The sequence below is a fragment of the Vespa mandarinia genome, chromosome 2 (genome assembly GCF_050613455.1).
Source record: "Vespa mandarinia isolate Hongniang chromosome 2, ASM5061345v1, whole genome shotgun sequence".
NCBI lineage: Eukaryota > Metazoa > Arthropoda > Insecta > Hymenoptera > Vespidae > Vespa > Vespa mandarinia.
Window position 1 is genome coordinate 591241 of NC_140811.1, and position 20961 is coordinate 612201.

The window sequence follows — 20961 nt, forward strand, 5'->3', positions numbered from 1 at the left end:
AATATTCTTGAAAAGTGCTTGAGAACAAATTTTGATGGGTATTTACATGTGCTTTGGAACAAAGAACTAAGTTCTTAAATACTTAAAATGAAAACCAGTTACAAGTTTGTACTGTGCAGGTGAAAATATTTTTTCATGTTTTGCAAATTGTTGATTAGTTATATTTCTTTCTGAAGAAATATCCTATTGTGCAAGAATGAATGTATCGTGTACTAGAAATCTTACATCTGTCTAGCATTTGTACAAATGTCATCATAGAATATATAAAACTATACTGCTTATTCATTTATTATATATGTTTATATAAAATATGAAACACACACAAAATAATATAGTTAAATTATCAATTTGTACTTTGTATATTTTTCAGATTATGTATGATAAAGAAATACTTGAACAATAAATGTCTTTTATTTCAGGTATGCTGATTTCGTTATACAATTATTTTGTAACTGCTTTATGATCACAGTATTGAAACAAATGTCTCTAGGATTAACATGTTGCTTTCCATTATTGTAATAAACATGTGAATTAATCGTTTTAGTATAATCTCGTCCTTATAAATAAAAATTTTTAAAATTTCATACGTTATCTTCTAATAGACCATAATGGATCCAACTGGCTTAAAGGATCGACGAATGCTTCGTTCGTTTTATCTGTTGCAATTGATTGAATAGTGTTGCTATGTGTTGATGCTACTTGTGTATCAGCTAGAAGAGATACATATATATATTTATAAATAATGAACCTTTGATAAACTTTTCATAGAAAGAAATATAGAGTTACAATGCAGATAGAGAGATATACAATCTCTATTTGAAAATTTATATACATAAGGAAAAAAATAGAAACCTCTTTGTTTGGTTTCGGAATGTCCACCAACACTAAGATTATGTAAAAAATCATCGGAAGGATGTGTTTTTCTAATGGATTTTTCCTTATTTAATTTAAGGCTTTCGAATCCTTCGAATGTAGATCGAGTAGAAGATAAAATGCCTCCTGTATTAAAAAAAGAAAAAACCAAAAAGGAAAATATGAATGTTTATCAGTATAATAATAAATAGTAGTAAGATAGAAATATACATATTTGCATGTATGTATGTGCAAACTTTTGAAAGGAACAAAATTCATATAATTATGCGCTGACCTGTCATATATCCATGCTCTGGCATAAATAAAAGAAATAAAATCTGACGAAAATCGTTATTTGAGAATGTACTCAAATTAACATTGGTCAGTAATAATTTGACAAAATATTATAATAATTATTGTTACATATCGTCTATTTTACTAATGCTAGATATTTTTAATCTTTGTAGTTATATAACTTACGTTTCATTAAAATATCTTGTGCATGATAAAGTACCATTCGATATGCGAAGAGCAATGACTCTTTGTTCACTACTTGCTTGCGACATTTTACAAGACCTTTAAATACAAGTGGTACATCAGCTATTCCACGACCTGCACGTATATGGCATACGGTCGAAGCTGCCGCTAGAAACAAGCCACTCAATGATCCACCACTGACACAGTGAACCACAATTGGCTTTGGAGAACAACGCCTAAGTGCTTGCTCTGTCATCACATCAGTTGCGAATGTTAGCAAAGCACCAGGACTACTTGGAAAACCACTACAAAAGTATTTATTTGTAATTATGAATTACAAATAAATTTTTATTATAAATTAATTAACATAAAATTTTTAACTTACTTGGAAGGCCATACAAGAAACTGCATGTGTACTACTGTTTTTTCAGATTTTGTTTTGGTATTATATAATGATAAAACTCTTTGAATATAAAAAGTATGAGTCACAGTTTTTTTCGACTTAATTATGAAGTTACCTATAGTAAAATCATTATCTGCATCGATTGACCAATACAATTCCTGTTTCAACTACAAAAAAATACATTGATTATTATCTCTGTATATACTTATGTATTTCAAAACTATTTATCAAAATGTACATTACGTACTTGAGCATTTGATGCTAAACAAGCTATTACTTCACATTCTTGTTCCCAAATCATTGTCCAAAATATATGAATTTTATCAGGCAATGGTGCTTGAGTAATAATAAATGCTGTTGGAGTCCATTGTGTTATTTCTACTACATGTGAAGCATTTATGTACGATGACGATATATCAGGCGATGATATTTGTACTCGTGTTACATCGTAAGGAATGCAATCAATAACACGATTATCCAAAGAATTAGCCAATGCGATTGTACATGATTGTTTAGCACTTTCACGTTCCTGAAATGAAGCAATTAAAAATGATATCAAAAAGATATCTATTTAAAAAAATTGTTTTATAAATTGTTTGAAAATTACTTCAAAATCTTGAACTTCCTTCCATTTGTTATCGAGATTCGTTGCTCCACTGAGAGTTTTCACTAGTAAACTATCTACAAATTTTTCGTATTTTTCTACGTCATTAATAAACTTTTGCATTATCTCTGGATTTCCCAATGGATCTTTCTTTGGTTGCACATCGGTATACCATGTATCCCAAACAATCTGTAGATTTTCATTGTCTTCTTTATTTTCAATATAAGTAGATGTCTTCTCAGGAATATATGTGTCTTGTTTTGGTTCATTCTCCTTTTCCTCTTTTTTATCTGTACTTTTAACAGAAGCAGCATCTTCATTGTCATCTTGTATTTTATTAAGAGGTCGTACCTCAGGCACAAGTGGTGCATGATTTATTGTAATATCAAGATCGGATAAAAGATCTACATTAGATTTTTGCTCATCAGATTTGGTTGTAGGTTTGACAGGATTTGAACTTGTCGTGTTTGTTCCATTATTAGCTGCTTGCATGTATGTCTGATTGTAATTGTTCTCTACTCTTGTCGAAGTCCCTCCTAAATGATCAAAATTAGGTGTACGTTTATATGATGATCATTAATGTAGTGTACATTTATTACTATATAATAATTATTTACCTTGACCTTGCATTTGTAGACCATAAGGAGTTGTGTAATATATCTCATTCGAAAGTTCAGATTGATAATCTTGATTTGAATATTGAGAAGAAGGAGTATGAGTCATAGTGTTATTACTTGCGTTGGTATATCGAGCGTTACTTTCTTGCGATTGATAAACATTGTTAAGTGCTACAATAAGTTTAATACATTATCATATGTTATTCTGATATAATTATGAAAATTCGATGTATAGAATACTCACATTCGGTTTGGTACGATACAGAAGCTGTATTAACCGAGTGGCTACCATGCATATAAGAATAAGCCTGATTATAATGATGTTGTACATAATTTGGATTCTGCGAATAATCCGTGTAATGTCCTTGATGCGAGTAATCATATGGCTGCGAATAACTCTGTACGGTCGTTGCTTTTGTATGGCTTTGAATTAATTCTGAAGAGGAGGTGTAAATCATATAAGGATAATTATTCGATATTGTAGATACTATATGATTCTGTGGATATGATAATCCAGTGGTAACGTGATATATATCTTGATAATTATTTGGATAATTAAGTGTAGGATTAAGCGGCATTTGTTGTTGACTCGTATAATTTTGCTGATTGTATTGAACAGTAGCGGAATTTTGCAAGTCTGACTGATATGAAACAGGAACTTCGCTTATATTTGATGCTGGTGTTATTGACGTAGAAGGCTGTGTGGATTGTACAGCCGTGCTTGATTGCTGCACTTGTACATATGGCATTGATGCCGCATAATCCGTTGTTCCGCACGCATTATGACTAGGGGTCTGTTGATTATATCCAACACTGGAATAATTCTGGACATATGGTATGTTATTTTGACTAACTTGCGAATATGCGTAATTTTGCATAGCTGTATTACTTTGGGCGGATAATATATTCTGACTCTGTCTGTATATATCGTGACTTGATTCTGAGACAATAACAGATTTAGCCTCATCTTTTGGTGCATATTGTTGTTCAGGGTGTACAATGTTTTGAGGAATTTGTGATTGTATATTAAGTGTCCTAGTACTACTGACTGCTGTACTAGATACAGGATGTCCTTTGAGTGACACTGCTTTCATTTGTGACACTATACCACCTTCTGATGGAATCATTATACCAGCTTTATCTTGATTAGGCCCATAACGGTTAATTAAATTGGGATCCTGCGATGACATAGATTCACCATGTTCTACAGAAATTGGATAAGTATTGTAATGCAATGTACTATTCTGACTATAGTGTGGTACAGAAGTAGAAGGAAACTTATTTTGTATGTCTGGAAGTTGTGAACAATATCCTTGTTCGTTTGGTAAAAACGTTGTAGAGTATGGTACATTACTTGTTACATCAGCGGTCGTTCCTATTTGATGATATATTTTTGGTGTTTCCTCTTTCTTAGTTGGAACGTAATTCTGACTTATCGCTACGTTCATGTCCTGGTTTTCGGTAGAAGTTCGAGGTTTATATGCATAATGTGGAGCTGTTCTTGGATCTACATACATAGAAGGTTGATACTGCTGAGTTAATTTCATATTAGACGTTTGTATTTCTTGCACTGGTACCGAACTTATAGATTGACTATGATTATCAATTGTACTGTTTAAATACGATTTTGTTGTTGGAAGTATATCCATTTGTGACGGACCTCCAATTCCTTTATGGGGATTGTAATACTGATTCGAAAGAGTAGAAATATTATCCGTTCTATTGTGTAAATAATCTTTCAGTTTCAAACCACTAGTATTTCGCGTTTGACCTTGTTCATAATTCGTCAATGTTGAAGTTTCAGTCTTGTTGTATACATTCTTATTGTCTTGTGCAAGTATTTGTTCTCGTTCTTCCTCTTGAACTTTGCACGTACTCTTTACTCTCTGCAGCAATTTTGAAACATTTATTTCTAATTTTCTATAAAATTCGAGTCCCTTATTAGCTTTTGTTAATAAATCTTCATAAGCGTCATATGATGCAATTAGAGAAGAAATCATAAATTCTCTTCGTTTTAATACATCCTCCACAATTTTTCTTACATCTCCAGTTTGTGCATATGCATCTGTCAAAGCTGCCAAAATATTATCCTGTGCAGCAAGATTTTGTTCTATAAGACTTACCTAAAATTACAAATATACGTATTTACGTCTTTTTACATCTTTTACGATAACACAGGTTTAAATGTTATAAATATACCAATCCACGTGGATACTGACTAATGATTGATGCTTATCAAGTTGTTCGGAAAAAAGACGATCGAGAGAACCTGATTCAGTAGTCGCTGTAACTAATAAACGTGTTAAATCATCCTGTGCAATCGAATCTCTTAATTTAGTATGTAGATCACTTCTTTGTCGTCGCATTTCGTCGACCTTATTTAAAATACGTTTCAGTTCCTGTACATGCAATTTATCAGCGATATTTATACTTTGAGTTTTATCGCTACTTTGATCTGCACACACAAAATTAAATTACATTTATTATAAGAAAGTATATCATTGTGAATTTCTCTATTGACAAATAATATTTATATCTAGATTTAATAATTACCTAATAAATGTGTACTTAAGGATGGTACATTAGTAATTAAATCTGCTAATGGTTGGGCAAGTGTTTTCAGATTTTTTACATGTGTCGTTATTGCTTTATGAAGAGCTTGATTACTTTCTAATGCTTTATTATGAGCCTCTTCATATTTTTTGCATTCCCTTGTTAAGTCAGTCGCTACAATGGTTGGTGGTCTTTTGCCAACAGCATCTTGATACTGCTTCTCCCTATGAAATGTGCATAATCATAAGAGTTGTATCATTAATTAAATATTCATATAATCAGATAATCCGATTTATACATTTGTAATTGCAAATTTTACTCACTTTAACTCTTCTTCAAATAGTAACTTTTTTATTTCCTTTAATACAGTCTCAACGTCCTGACTGGTATCAGTTAATTTTCCCATAATATCAAGTAAATCTTGAATAATTTCTTTCTTTGCATTAAGAGCAGCACATCTTTCAATTAACTCTTCGGGAAGGGGTAATAGTTCCCATTCGGAAACTTGAACATCAGGATCCCATAAATCTAAGTGATCTAATTTAAATGAAGATAGAAAAGTATTCAAATGTAGATCTTTTTCTTCGATCTTTGATCCAACATTACGCAATATCTTAGCCTTTTCTTCAGAGTAAAGTGAATTTGCCTCGTGTACTTTCATTGGTATTAATCTGTAAAAAAAAAATATTCGAATATAAAATTTTGAAAAAAATAGAATAGAATCATAAATTATCAACATTCATCCAGGTATTAACCTGGCAAATATATCTGGTCCTGAAACTTCTGGATCATTTATACTAAAAGATATTCCTTTAACCAGAGATGCTCCCTTGATAACAGTGAGTGTTTCTTTTTCTGGTATTCCTTCATGGTAAATGAATTCATTTTCATTTTTTGCAGCTTTCCTTTTACCTTCAATCACATCGTTCGTGAATGTAAGCGCTTCCTCAACTACAGCCTTCTCGTCAGGAACAACTGTTACGTCTACAGATCCTTTAGCAATACTATAAATCAAATGTGCTTCATTAAGAGAGGCTAGTGCGGTATTATAAAAAGCAACTCTTTCTCCCATTTTCCTTTGTTCTTCTGCAGCAAGACCTTGATACAGATGTGTAACTGCTAAATGGTATGCTCTTTTAAATTTGACATATCGCTTCCAGCTCTGAAATATTATTTTTATCAAGCACCAATCTGCTATTGTATGAAATAATTCATAAGTAATATATATCGATACCTTATATATTTTTGTCCCAACTGTGTCTGAAATGGTACTATCTTCACTACCTCCTTGCTCTAAGGTACTCAATGTTGATGTATAATAATCTACAATTTGTCTTGCAATTTTAGCTATATTAAATATTAAATTATATTAGAATAAATTAAATATTATCTCATAGATGATACCTTTGATCATCGATATATTCTTCTCGATAAATATTATCTCTTACCTACGATAGTTGGTTTTCTATTATCAAGCATACTTTTTTCTAATATACACTCTTGAGCTTGAGCCAAGCAAAGCTGATACATAAATGCCATTAACTCTGGCGCTAAATCAACGCCAGCTGGTTGTGGATAACTATTCTTTAAATGTTCGAAGGCCCATGCTGCACATTGAAAATGTGTACATGCCATTTTCATTCCATCAGCAGTGGTTCGTTCAGTACGTGCACCCAACTGTGTGTGCATGGCACCAATATTATATAAAACTGATATTATTTCAAAACGTATACTAGCCAATGAGCATACCATATTTGCATACGTATCTCTCCTATTTAAACAATATTAGAAAAATATTATTTTTTGTCTTATTAATAATTAATTTGTATTATTTATATAAATAATGACATTTTTTTCTTACCATGTAAATGTTACAGCAGCAGTACCGTCCTTTCCCATAGGAAATCTACTTTGTAGAAAATGTAGTTGACAATAATACTTTTTTAATAACAAACAGCCTGCCATATCAAGAGGTGGCCTAACAGCCATAGTACGTAAACTTTCCAATTGATGTATTTCATTTGTATATGATTCAGGATCTTCATTATAAAAATCTCGTATGTACTGAAATTTGATAAAACAAACTTTTGAATACTTTCTAGTTTATTATGGTATTGAATTAAAAGTCAATAATTCAATTAATTCATTGATACATAAAGATATCAGTAATATATGTATACAAATTTTAAAACATGTCATCCGTAATGGACAATAATAATGATAATAAATTTTTATACATTATCATATAAATATTTTATAAATGACAGTTAATACAGAAGTATCTAGAAACGTTGTATAATTTAAATTATAAACAAATCGTACCTGTTTTAACTTCGGACCGAAGGTAGTAGGTTCCGGGCTTACTTTTAAATAGAAAGAAATCATCGGCAATCTTGGTACTGCTTCCATATTATATTATTTTTAAATCACTACACAATTCTTAAAATTTGACAGTTGATCGTATGTCAAACATGTCAAAATGGAATTCTATCACGGATTAACAAGCATAGACTATGTACCTACGTAATATTATACTCGGTTATACTACATAGAAAGAAATTATTCAAGATCGTTCTAAAACGCAATCAGAAAACAGTATTTTTTGTGAATCAACAATAGTTCTTGAATGAGACATACGATGGCGCTACAACAGTAAACTCGCAATTTCATTATGTAAAATGACATATTCATAGTATATATTCTATGTATGAATATATTTTATTATCAATTACATTTTTTTTTTCATTACAAAATATCGCAATGATTATCATATTTGCTTTAAATATAAAAAAAGAAAAAATAATAGTAATACGATATTTAGAAATAATAGTGCAATAAAATCTTATAGATAGACTTATGACCTAATACAAACAATTTAATTAGCAGAGTTGTTTCTTGAATTATATAATCCATATTTATTTTATCATTGATAATTAATGATTGAAGAAGAAAATTGATATCTAGATATTTTAAAGATTTTATTTAATTTTTATAAGTAATACTTGTAATATAAAGATCAATATACTTATGTAAAATAATATTGTTTTGTGTAATATACATATAGTTATACATATACAAGGCATATTAATTTTAAAAATTATCTTATCCTATTTATCAAGTAAAATAAATGAGTAATTACTTCTGATAATCCTTTTGTAGTCGTGGCCATATAAAGATAGTAAAAAGTGTTAAATGTTTCTACTCCGGAATATTTGAAAAATTTATTTAAAACGCATTTAAAAACTAATGCCTTATTACAATGAAATATATATTTATAAAAAAAAAACATTTGTAAAAAAAATTGATTAAATATCTAAAGTTTTGTTCAAAATAACTATAATAAAAATTTATGATTTTAAACAAATGATAAATTTGTTTAAATATTAATAAAATGTAAAAAAATCTTATATTTATTTTAATATATTAGCATTAATTTATATGTATAAAGTGATAATATATGTAAATATAATTTCTACTACTTTGTATGTGTATAAGATAAAAAAACATTTTGTTGCGTAGACACTTTAGTTTTTAAAGAAAGAGGAAGAAAAATACAGTTTTTATTTTTATTATTTATTACAGTTAGCTTTTGACATAAATTAATATAATTCTTTATACGGGGACATGGATCGCCGATTTTTTGGTAATTGGAAAACAATAGTCGTTATATATAAATTTTTCAAATACAATGCAAATAACCTGTATCCTGTATCGCAAAGGAGTATATATAGTAAAATGGAACCTATAGATAAAGATGTCAGTAACGTAGAAATTACAGTACCCTGGGGAAAAATATCAGGTAAGTTTTTAATAGATTAAATATAAATAGTATAGTGATAGATTATTTTATTTGAAGGCAAACTATGGGGTAATGATAAAAGTAAACAACCTATTTTGGCACTCCATGGATGGCAAGATAATGCTGCTACGTTTGATAATTTAATACCATTGATTAAGAAACATGAACCGATACTTGCAATTGATTTGCCTGGTCATGGTTTATCTTCTTGGTTACCTCAAGGACAAATATACTTAGAGATCAATTATATATCTTTAATTTATAGATTAAAAAAATATTTTGGCTGGGAAAAAGTAAAATTATTGGCACATTCTTTAAGTAGTCACATATGTTTTTGTTATGCTTCACTGTATTCAGATGAAACAGATTACGTAATAAGCTTTGATCATTTGAAACCTTTGTCTACAACTATTCCAGATTATAAACGCACTTTATCAAAAAACATTAAGCAATTTCTTATAATAGAGCAAATGGAAAATAAACCACCTGTTTATAAAAAAGAAGAACTTATAAAAAAATGGACTCAATCTGCTTTTAAGTCTTTAACTGTAAATGCATGCGAAATATTAATGACTAGAGGTGTCACAGAAATGTCTGATGGAACGGTCTACATAAATAGAGACCCAAGATTAAGAATTGGGCCATTTTATACTTGTTGGTCGCACGAACAATTAAAAGAAATGGCCAGATATATAAAATGTCCATATTTAATTATACAATCTGATAAAGAAATGTATATGGAAGATTTGAGGTATTATTACGATATTGTAGATATTTTAAAAGAAAGTAGTAAAGATTGTCAATATTACTTTATACCAGGTAAACATCATATTCATCTTACTAATGCAGAAGCATTAGTAACAGTTATTAATTCATTTCTCGAAAAGCATAACAAATAAAAATATTTATGTAGAATATAATACATATTTATATTTATTTATTTATATAATATTAATATTTATTTAAAACTAACCTAATTTATAAAAGATTCATGCTGTAATGATAATAATGTACAATACATATATATATATATATATAATGTACAATACATATATATATATATATATATATATATATATATATATATATTTATAAAACTAATTATGGGATTATTAATTGTAAATAAAAATGTTAAACGCAAAGTAAAAATACATAATATGTCAGCACTTACTAATGAACTTTGAATTTTCCCAACAGACAAATCATTGAGTTTCAAAAAAAATTATTATTAAATTAAAACACTTTAAAAATCCTATTGAAATAATTATGCAAATTAATTAATTAAATTTTAGAACATAATTCTGCTCGAGAAGAACATTATCGTTATTAGTCAAAAATCGTTTGAATGTATCGCTTATTAATCGTTTCGAGTCATCTTATATACTAATCGACATAATCGAATAATTAATAATCGAAATATTATAAAATCCATGGTTTATATTTTTCGTTTCTAACAGAATACGTTTCATATTAATATTTTTTTTTCTCTCTTTCGATTTTACATTCGATTCGATTCGATAAAATGTCCAAATACATATACGACGAAGACATATGCCTTCGCATTCGATCTTTCATAACGAGTACGGTAAAGCTTTAATTTTCAGTCGGGTTCACCAATCGCTTGATAACAAAATAAGATGATCGCGTGACTAACGATACCTCGATGATCCAAAAAGACACAGGATAATGGACGTTATGTCGAAATGAAAAACATAGTACGAATATGACAGTCTGATGATATTGTAGCCGCGAGTTGGTGTGACAGTTCTGAACTTTTTCACTTCTCTCCTCTTTTATACACACACACACACACATTCTCTCTCTCTCTCGCTCTCCCTCTTTTTCCCTCTCTTTTTCTCTCTCCCTGTCTATCTACCCGTGTTTTCTGTTTCTATTCCACATCGTTCTGTACCGCGTAGCCGGACGGATGAATCGGGAGTAGTATAGTCTCTTTGTTCGAAAAGCGTTTACGTTTTGTGACATAGGAAACTTTGGAAATCTAGGATGAACGATCCGAAAAATGAGATGCACTACACGCCACCGACTTCGAAACAGACGAAACCTTTTCCGATTCGAGGTATCATGCTTTTTTTCTCATTATTTGTTATGTCTTTCTTTCTTTCCGTTAATTAAATGATATCTATCTTAACGAACGTAATTTAGGCACTTTACAAGAAATATATGATAGAAAATTTTTGAGAAAGAAGGAAAAGGGACGATTTTTTTTTTTAAATCACAAATCTGATAATACAAGCGTATTCTTCAACTGCTTCTTTTTCTTACACTTTTACCCATCTTTCTTTACTTTTATTCCCCATCGAGTTCTTTCCTTCTCGTTTTTGCTTTGACAGTTCAATCTTGGCTCTTTCGTGCGGAACATAACCTGCAAAAGATACACGTACGATACATATCCGCCTTTTGTTGTCTTTCTGTCTTTCTTCCTCTTCATTTTTATTTTTTGTTTTGTTTTATTTATCTCATTTTCTTTGGTCACCAAGTAAAATCGATATATGTTACGCGAGCGCGCACCTTTTATAAGATATTCGTCGAAAGAAACGACGAGATTTTAAGACGCAAATACGCAAGGACGTAAGGAAGTACGACGACGTAACGTAAATCGTACGTACGTATTTACATAGGTTGTGTCATGAAGAATAATAAAAGTTTGAAGGAGAGAAAGAGAGAGAGAGAGAGAAGAGAAGGGGAGAGAGAGAGGAAGAGAGAGAGAGAGAGAGAGAGAGAGAAAGAGAGAGAGAGAGAAATAAAGGATAGCAAAGGGAGAAGGCACGATAAACTAAGACGATTGGGGAGGGGGATAAAAGAAGAATCGTTGGCACGACCTACGAAAATCCGATCGAATTCACCTCTAATCTCGTTTATTAAGTTGCGAGACGAGAAGGTAGGAAGTAGCGTTTAAAATAGACACGATTTCGCGCCACGCTCCCATCAAGTTCAACGAGACAATATTCCCGCAAATTGTCGCTCGTAAATTAAATCTTACTTTTTTTATTTCCAATTGTTTTGGTTGATCGTCCAAACGTTAGCAGTAAAAGTACATGCATAAATATTATTTTTCTATTGTTATTACCTTTGAACGATTAGTAAACGTTTGATGATTGCTCCTTCCCCTTTCGTGAATCCTGTTCAGTTTCTTGTAAGTCTTGTTCATACTTTTCTGTTAGACAAGTCATAAGCAAAAGCAGAAAATTGGTGAAAATTGAAGAATGTAGTCGGATATTGTTGAATATCGTCGTTAAGATGCTTCGATAGACATTGGCAATGAAAATATTATTTTTTAACGTTACAAATTATAAATATTATATTATTCGTATATAAAAAAAAAAGAAAAGAGAAAAAAATGGAAGATTTTAATAAAATGACATTTATTAGTATCTGAAATTTTATATGTCAAATTCCTTTTTTCTCGATCTTAATCTCAAGTATCTTTCAAGTATATCTAGTATTACGTCAATGATATGGTGTTAATTCGATCAATATTGTTTTATCAACATATATAATACGACAAGTGTATGATATTTGCTAATTATTGGTATTATTTTATATACCTATATCATTGTGATATACTTTAAATTACGATTATCAATTTTAAAGCTCACTGATCAAGACACTTGGGATCACAATGATATAAATTCCTTTATATTTGATAGACGATTTTTTTTCTACGATAAAATACATTTGGGTAAATATTTCTTCAAAATTATTTATACCAGTTTAATGAGCTTTTATCGTATCATACGAAAACGAGATATAAATAATTGTTCGTTTTTCTAGGAATCTTTGTTGTATGTTTCTTCGTATATTTAAATTTATATTAGTGCTATATAATACTCGTAAATTTTACGAAGATACTTTTGCAAACATTTGCATTGTAGGTTGTGACAACTATCACGATAACTAATAAAAATAAATTATTTCAATGGATTTCTTGAGACATTATTAGGGTAAATACAATCTGTCGAGATGTGAGATCATTTGGTTTAATCATAAACCAAAAAAAAAAAATAAATAAGTCTCCAGTCATCAGACTATATATTTTATTGCATTTTCGTAATATATATACATTTCCTATGATAAATTATGCTAGCATATTTCTGATGCAGTGAGTCCATGTATATCGAACACGATAACATTGATGTCTCACTTGACCGGGCTAGCCTTGGAAAATTTATATCATCGTTATTATTATCACTAGTTTTGTTGACTTATGAATATGGTCGTGTTGTAAAAAGATAAGTAGAGATTTTATTTTGTATGAATTTTTTGAAATTTTTTTTCTTCTTTTCTTTTTCCAAAATGACCCGAGAAATATCGGAGATGATCGTAAAAGTGTAATAAATTACGAAATCGAAAAATTCCATTCGTTTCTTGTTTGTTTAATTTTTTATAGGGGAACGAGCAAATTTCGTAAACAAGCCCCATGTAATCGCGATGGTGGGTTTGCCAGCTCGAGGCAAGACTTATATTTCGAAGAAGCTCTGCAGGTATCTCAATTGGATCGGAATAAACACGAAGGTCTTCAATCTCGGCGAGTATAGAAGGCATGCGACGACTGCCTATCAATGCCACGAATTTTTCCGTGCGGATAACATAAAAGCTATGGCGATAAGAACACAATGTGCCATGGATGCATTGAACGACGTTTGTCGTTGGCTCGAGAGTGGCGACGGAGAAGTTGCCGTTTTCGATGCTACCAATTCTACCGTGGATCGACGTAAAATGATACACGATATTGTTGTAGGAAAGATGGATTACAAGCTCTTCTTCGTCGAATCTGTTTGTAACGATCCTGAGATAGTCGAGCAAAATATTATGGAGGTAAAACTTTTATGATACGTATAATACGTATAATACGTACGATAAATATGATACGTATTAATATATGTTAGTCATAATCAACAGATCATTTTTCATTTAAATACGAAGAAAAATAAGTACTTATAATAAAAGATATAGTATTACAGTCATAAAAAGACTTAAAAGATAACTTCTTCTAATATCAAAATAATAATTTCTAATCAATTACAATTTTTTTCTATCTTTTATACGTATCTCTTTGTTAGGTCAAAGTCAGCAGTCCAGATTATGCGAATATGAACAAGGAAGAAGTATTGGCCGATTTTATGTTGCGGATCGAACATTATAGGGAAAAATATGAGCCACTGGATGAGGATTATGAGACTGATCTGTCCTTTATGAAAATCTATAACACCGGCGAAAAAGTTATAGTGCACAAACACGAGGGACACATACAGAGCAGGATCGTCTACTATTTGATGAACATTCACATTGTACCTCGTACGATATATCTAACCAGGCATGGCGAGAGTATGATGAATCTGGAAGGTAGAATAGGAGGTGACTCGGATCTTAGTGAAAGAGGTTGGGAGTACGCCAGGGCATTAGCTACCTTCATTACCAGTCAGGATATTCAGGTTTATGTTATTTCAACATTCAATTCATTATGTGTTAGTCACTCTGAGCGACGCTTCGATCGAGTTATGCCACACCCATGTTTAAAGCATTCTTTTCATTTCTCTTTTATTATTTTTTTTTCCTTTTTATCGCATTAAAAAAATCATTATGCTAATGGGTGAAAATTATTTAAGAACTGGTATTTTAAAGTATTTTTTCTATGAAAAAGTCTCAAATGAAGGAAAATTTGCTAGGTACTGAAGTCAGAGAAATAATCGAGCAGCAGATTACAAAGGGTAGGGAGGGTGGGGAGTATCGAAAATCAACATCGACTCGTATCCGTGACATTTCCTTTTCTAACTTTTAATCTCATAGATGATTCGTCATTTCATATACGATCGAAACTTTGTGTCTACAGGGTCTAAGAGTATGGACAAGCTGGTTAAAAAGGACCATACAGACGGCAGGGGATGTGGAAGCACCTCAGGAAAGATGGAAGGCCCTCAATGAGATCGATGCCGTATGTTCAGGACGTATAATCATTTGGTATCGCACTGACGATTCCGTATTATTCTCTAACTCTTTTTCTTAGCGATTATGCGAAAATGGTCGTTTAAATTTGTGCCATTCGTTTATCATTCCTTTTTCTTTTTTTTTTCTTTTCCCGTTCTCTCTCTCTACCTAATCAGGGAATTTGCGAAGAGATGACCTATGCAGAGATCGCCGAGAAGTATCCTACGGATTTTGCTGCAAGGGACCAAAATAAATTCCCCTATCGTTATCCACGAGGTGAGAGCTATGAGGATTTGGTAGCACGGTTGGAACCCGTGATAATGGAATTGGAAAGGCAAGGCAATGTTTTGGTCGTCAGTCATCAAGCGGTATTACGTTGTCTGCTCGCTTATTTCTTGGATAAGAGTTCAGGTACGATTCTCTATTATATATTTTTGCACTTTATTCATTTTTCTTTACTCAATCCTTTTCCTCATTCGCATTCTATGTTTCTAGCGTTACAATTATCTCGCATTTCTTGCGATAATCCGAAAGCGAGCAAAATATTTCATTCCTTTTTATATTTGCTTAATTCACAAACACGCAATTAAATTGCGTAATATATTTTTAGTGGAAAAATTTATTTCTTTTATAAAGGAAAAATTTATATTCTTTTGATAATATTTTATTCTTTAACTTTTGATCTTTGACGAGTACATTCGAGTGTAGCAAAAAAAACTTGTATCAATGGATAATCTGGTTAATGTTATTTTACTATATTCGTAAGAAGTGACGTTCGATATACATCATGACCTTACGCTGATAGATAAATAATTATACGTATTTGTTTATACACGTAATCAGATGTTTTGCAAATTTTTATACGAAAGAGTCTGTTTTTTTCTTTCTTTTTTTTCTTTTTTTTTTCAAAAGTTGAACTAATAATAGAGTTCTTTCATCGATTACAGAGAAATTATTTCATTCATCAAAAAAATCATCAATCAAAAAAATTATCATACATAAGCAAATGTTTTGCAAATGTTGATACGAAAGGGCAAAAATTTTTTTCCGAAAGTTGAACTGATAATGGAATTTTTCCATTGATTACAGAGAAACTGTAGTACATAAGCAAATGTTTCGCAAATTTTTATATGAAAAAGCCTGAACTTTTTTTCAAAGATTGAGGAAATAATGAAGTTTTTCCATTGATTACAGAAGAACTACCGTACCTCCAGGTACCATTGCATACCATCATTAAATTGACACCCGTTGCATATGGTTGTAAAGTGGAACACATACGACTACCAATCGATGCGGTGGATACTCATCGACCAAAACCAAAGGTAGATCCGATCATAATAAAATTGTAACGAATATGTGTTTGTGTGTTTATAAGAGAGAGAGGAGAGAGAGAGAGAGGAGAGAGAGAGAAAGAGAGAGAGAGAGAGAGAGAGAGAGAGAGAGAGAGAGAGAGAGAGAGAAAAGATGAGAGAGTTGAAAGTGAAAACGCCAGGTGCTTTGATTTTTGTCATTGACGAACATATCTAAGTTGCGATATCTGTTCGCTATTTGTTTTTTTTTTTTTTTCTTAATATTTTTTCATTTTTTCTTTTTGGATACTGCACCAATAAAAATACCTTTATATTTATATATATATATATATATCTCCCTTTATATGGCTTATGTTTTAATATTCCCAGAGTGCCTGCCTGCCTGTTGTTTAGCGGTAACGATACAGAACGGTTTATCAGTTTCCGATTGGAAACCCTACGCTGGAGATCGTCCACGTTCCCCCCGAACCCCCTTTATCTCTCTTTTTTTTGTTTTTTCGATCTAAGCCTGATACCCTCTGATATTCGAATGGCTTTTTTAAGAACTAAACTCTCTTTCGTCGCATGCATTTTATTCAATTAAAATGGCATATTTTTTAGGGCTTAAGCATTTTATTGTGATCGTACATACTTTACGATTGTACTGTACACTAATGTAAAATATATCCAAAGATAATGATTATTTTATCAAATAAGTAGTATGTAATGACCCTATTGAACCCCCCCCCCCATCGCCATTACCCCCTCACCAAGCTCCAACAGACTTTACCCGCCCAAATACTGCACCCCCCCCATGATATGTATCATTACAAACGTACGTCGTATTATTCGGTGCAGTCTCATACTTTCTCTTTTATAATCTCGTTATCTATCGCCAGTTACTATATTATCATAACACTCACTCTTCGACCATCGAGCATCATTTTTAGGAAGAGAGTGCAGCAAGAATGTAGAAAGTTTCTTAGAATGTTTATCTAAATCGATGCCACGATGATAACGTTTCTACATTAGATAAATGGCAAATAGAGCGCTTTGCTTCGAATATGAATGGCTAAGAAAAGCTTTTGACATAACGAAATGGAGCCTCTTCCAATGCGAAATGATATTGTATCACCGATGTAATATAAAAAGATTCTTCTTCATTTTTCTTCAAATATGCACGATGCATGTAACTCCATATTTTTTTACTTACGACGATGTCAATGACGGCGAGGGAAACATTTTTTTCATTTATTATTAGAAAATGTTATAAACGATCATTGAATGATCTTATTATCTACGATTCACTCGCTAGCTATTACAGCTAATTTAGATAAAAACAAAGATTAAATTTACGACGATAGTGTTGATAATAATAAAGTGATAACGTGATTTTTTTCTTACGTTCATATTTTGGAGCCATAGATGGTCCATGTCTTATTTTGTCCACCCCACCGACATGACGCCCTGTAATCCCCGATGTAAAACTATTTTCAGATCCCAGGATATTTGGAAGATCGATTCAGAAGGAAAGGGAAAGTTCTACGCACGTGATAACGACCATTTTATAATGCAGCAAGATCCTAACTGCTCTACTTTCGGTAATGACAGACAGAGACACAGAGAAAGAAAGGGAGAGAAAGAAAAAGAGAGGGAGAGAGGGAGAGAGAGAGAGAGAGAGGGAGAAAGAGGGAAAGGGAGAGAAAGAGAGAGGGAGGGAGGGAGGCGTTTAGGCGACACATTGTATACGGCAGCTGGCTGCCCATCATTGATGATGACTATCGTCCCAACTGACTAATTTTTTTCCTTCTTCTTCGGACGATGTACATCAAAGAATTTCGGCGAATGTACCTAACGGTAATCGATGATGTATCTTCATAATGTATCTATCACACACGTGCGCACATCTATAAACGTACGTACACGGAACACAACATTCAAATTCTCGACTCATAGAGACATATACACAAACTATACGAAATCTATAAAAGAAGGTCTGCTCAGTCGATAATATTATCAAGACTCGCGACACTTTGCCTTCATTTTAGGCATTTTTCGTGAGTTTAATCCTATTTAATGATATTTACTACTGAGGAGTTCCTAATAAATTCCTACATAGAATTTTAGCACTACGTTTTTTATGAATATATTATATATTATATATGGTTAACGTTCTTTCGATATTCATCGTATTATTGACATAATATCATCTTAATGAATATTCTTTCGTAATAATCAACACAGCAATAACGACTATAATCATTCAAGAATCCTAAATCGTGTCTTGCTAAGACATGAATAGTAAATTATTCGAATAAATTACTGGCTACTGGTGGCGTTACGTTATTTGTCGAATTAAAATAGGATCTAAATTTATTTACGACAAGATGTTGACAATATTTGAAAGAACGTTTATCTAAACCACCTCTTTTACATTTTATGCAAATGTGTCAGAGATCAAAATATGCCTTATATATTAGCATTCCTTTAAATGATAATAAAAATACGTCAAGTGATAATGCGAAAGTACTTAGAAAGATATTTGAAGTGAATGAAAAAAAGCAAAAAAAAAAAAAATATTGGTGCGATGTAAAAAGTTCGAATAAAAGCGAGGTATATGGTGCTTCCAAAAATTTATGATTGGGCAGATCTGTTATATGTACAAAAAAAAATGCATATATACATGATTGATCGTGAAGCGCTTTAGAAAAATTTGTTGCATATAATAATACAGAAAGGGATGATATATCCTACGTTTCTATCTCAAACATCATTCTTCTTTGGAAAGATACCGAAAATTCTTTAATTATTGCGAGAATTTAATATAGTTAGAAAAGGAGAACTTTTCGAAAGATAATTTTTATTTTAATACCATAGCGTCGTTCTCCTTTTGTATCAACTTTTATCTATCATCTTTGAAATTAAGAAAGATGTTTAATGTCTGAACGTTAAGTTGCTTATCCCCCACACCTCTTGTTATATTTCCATACACACACACACACACACACATATATATATATATATATATATATATATATATGCATTGTAAGAAATATTAGGGCATTTTTACACGATCTTACTGTACATTCATAAATATGTACACATAAAAATGTTTAAGCGTAAAGGGACAATGTCTTACGCGAACTGAAAAGCAACAAAGTTGTTATTATGAAACTCAAAGAGTGAACATATACATAGCGCGAGCTATGTATTTTACGGGTATTGCAAATTTGAAATACCGAACCCTTATTTTACGGATACGTACGTACATACATACATACATACATATATACATACATAAATACATAAATACATAATATATGCATATGTAAGTATACATATAAAACAACGCAGCGCTTTTAATCTCACACAGGCGTAACAGTTTTCTTAGATTTATATAAGAAAACTTATAGGCCAAAGAAAATACATAAACGATCTGTAGACATTTTTTTTCGTCATTTACACTAAATGCAAAAGCCCTTTAATTTATATTATCAAAAAAAAAAAATGTTTTATCTCCCGCTTTACACGAATTTTTTTTCAACGTGTCACTGTAAATCATATACTTGCGTTATATGCCTCGCCAAAGTATATATTTACTCACCCTTTCAAGCTATATTATTTTTTTGTCGGAAGGAGTGCATTTCACAAAAGAAAAAAAAAAAAGAAATAAATAAAAAGTAAAAAAATAAAACAGTTTCCAAGGGTGTAAAGTATAATATACACGAGTCCTACATGTAATTATATACATGTAATTTTTATGGATATTAAAACTTGACAATCGGTCTATCGTTTTTATTTCTTTTTTTTTTCTTTTTTTTTTATGTTGCGTCTACTTAGATGTTAGTTTTAAACGAGCTTTTGTATCGTTTTAATCCTATTATGTGTAATCTATCACACATTATTGGTATCTTAAGTATTAAAATTGTAATCAATATATATATATATATATATATACACACATATATATATGTATACATATATATATATATATGTATATATGTATGTATGTATATATATAGCATATCATAAAATAATTGTAGAAGATAAATAAAAATTAGAATTGTTACTTTCCGAATATGATTTAATATACGAATGTAATAATATCACGTCATTTACCTTAAATGATGAATGGTCGATCAATTGATCGATCGATCTTCACTATTTAAATTTTATATTATTTCGAAATGAATAAAAAAAAATAAAGTAAAAATAAAAACGATCGAGGATAAGATAATGTCTGCGAGATTTATATTTAAGCGTTGATCGTATCGAGAGACGTGTATATTTTTTTTAAATAATTCCCATAGAAAATACATATTTTCGAAAAGGACATGTAAATTTTTTTCATTTATTATTATTTCTTTTTATGTATTTATCCTTTATATCAAAGGAATGTTATACTCTTTGAACTTTTTTTC

The 20961-nt window shown here is 30.9% G+C and overlaps 3 protein-coding genes and 1 long non-coding RNA gene across 7 annotated transcripts; 2 read left to right on the forward strand and 2 right to left on the reverse strand.

Annotated features, from left to right (window-relative positions):
* Positions 1–373: 373 nt before the first annotated feature.
* Positions 374–8049, reverse strand: mop (tyrosine-protein phosphatase non-receptor type protein myopic). Its single transcript, XM_035887887.2, has 16 exons — positions 7829–8049; positions 7368–7570; positions 6955–7277; positions 6741–6853; positions 6262–6668; positions 5830–6177; positions 5507–5730; positions 5173–5408; positions 3198–5076; positions 2954–3124; positions 2340–2872; positions 1980–2261; positions 1715–1899; positions 1333–1634; positions 853–999; positions 374–710 (listed from the first exon to the last, which is right to left on the reverse strand). Exons 1-16 carry the CDS (start codon positions 7913–7915, stop codon positions 589–591), a joined length of 5562 nt encoding a protein of 1853 aa, XP_035743780.2. The 5' UTR covers positions 7916–8049; the 3' UTR covers positions 374–588.
* Positions 8050–8727: 678 nt separating this feature from the next.
* On the forward strand, positions 8728–10280 carry LOC118451414 (putative serine hydrolase). 2 transcript variants are annotated; one of them, XM_035887912.2, is made up of 3 exons: positions 8728–8899; positions 9089–9305; positions 9363–10280. In XM_035887912.2, exons 2-3 carry the CDS (start codon positions 9131–9133, stop codon positions 10202–10204), a joined length of 1017 nt encoding a protein of 338 aa, XP_035743805.2. In that variant the 5' UTR covers positions 8728–8899; positions 9089–9130; the 3' UTR covers positions 10205–10280. The 2 variants fall into 2 exon arrangements, with proteins under 2 accessions (XP_035743805.2, XP_035743803.2); XM_035887910.2 differs by lacking the exon at positions 8728–8899 and having other exon boundaries at positions 8983–9305.
* A 960-nt stretch (positions 10281–11240) lies between these two features.
* Pfrx (6-phosphofructo-2-kinase/fructose-2,6-biphosphatase) lies at positions 11241–19069 on the forward strand. Of its 3 annotated transcripts, none has more exons than XM_035887907.2 (7): positions 11241–11382; positions 13714–14141; positions 14387–14758; positions 15157–15258; positions 15428–15662; positions 16446–16573; positions 18038–19069. In XM_035887907.2, the coding sequence occupies exons 1-7, from the start codon at positions 11310–11312 to the stop codon at positions 18092–18094; spliced, it is 1395 nt and encodes a 464-aa protein (XP_035743800.1). In that variant the 5' UTR covers positions 11241–11309; the 3' UTR covers positions 18095–19069. The 3 variants fall into 3 exon arrangements, with proteins under 3 accessions (XP_035743800.1, XP_035743801.1, XP_085520711.1); XM_035887908.2 differs by lacking the exon at positions 18038–19069 and adding an exon at positions 16931–17243; XM_085664585.1 differs by having other exon boundaries at positions 11244–11382; positions 14065–14141.
* Positions 11381–18086, reverse strand: LOC118451417 (uncharacterized). Its single transcript, XR_004841088.2, has 3 exons — positions 17945–18086; positions 12394–12480; positions 11381–11688 (listed from the first exon to the last, which is right to left on the reverse strand). It is a non-coding gene; the product is annotated as an uncharacterized LOC118451417 (long non-coding RNA).
* Positions 19070–20961: the final 1892 nt, after the last annotated feature.

What these genes read in the sequence shown, in the direction of transcription:
- LOC118451414 (XM_035887912.2), top strand. Translation starts at nt 9,131, where the DNA reads ATGGATCGCCGATTTTTTGGTAATTGGAAAACAATAGTCGTTATATAT. An exon ending in ACCCTGGGGAAAAATATCAG is followed by an intron (nt 9,306 to 9,362) that starts GTAAGTTTTTAA and finishes TTTTATTTGAAG; the next exon opens with GCAAACTATGGGGTAATGAT.
- Pfrx (XM_035887907.2), top strand. Translation starts at nt 11,310, where the DNA reads ATGAACGATCCGAAAAATGAGATGCACTACACGCCACCGACTTCGAAA. An exon ending in TCGAGCAAAATATTATGGAG is followed by an intron (nt 14,142 to 14,386) that starts GTAAAACTTTTA and finishes TCTCTTTGTTAG; the next exon opens with GTCAAAGTCAGCAGTCCAGA. An exon ending in CCCTCAATGAGATCGATGCC is followed by an intron (nt 15,259 to 15,427) that starts GTATGTTCAGGA and finishes CTACCTAATCAG; the next exon opens with GGAATTTGCGAAGAGATGAC.
- mop (XM_035887887.2), bottom strand. Translation starts at nt 7,915, where the DNA reads ATGGAAGCAGTACCAAGATTGCCGATGATTTCTTTCTATTTAAAAGTA. An exon ending in TCGGTCCGAAGTTAAAACAG is followed by an intron (nt 7,571 to 7,828) that starts GTACGATTTGTT and finishes ATCAAATTTCAG; the next exon opens with TACATACGAGATTTTTATAA. An exon ending in TAGAAAACCAACTATCGTAG is followed by an intron (nt 6,854 to 6,954) that starts GTAAGAGATAAT and finishes TATTTAATATAG; the next exon opens with CTAAAATTGCAAGACAAATT.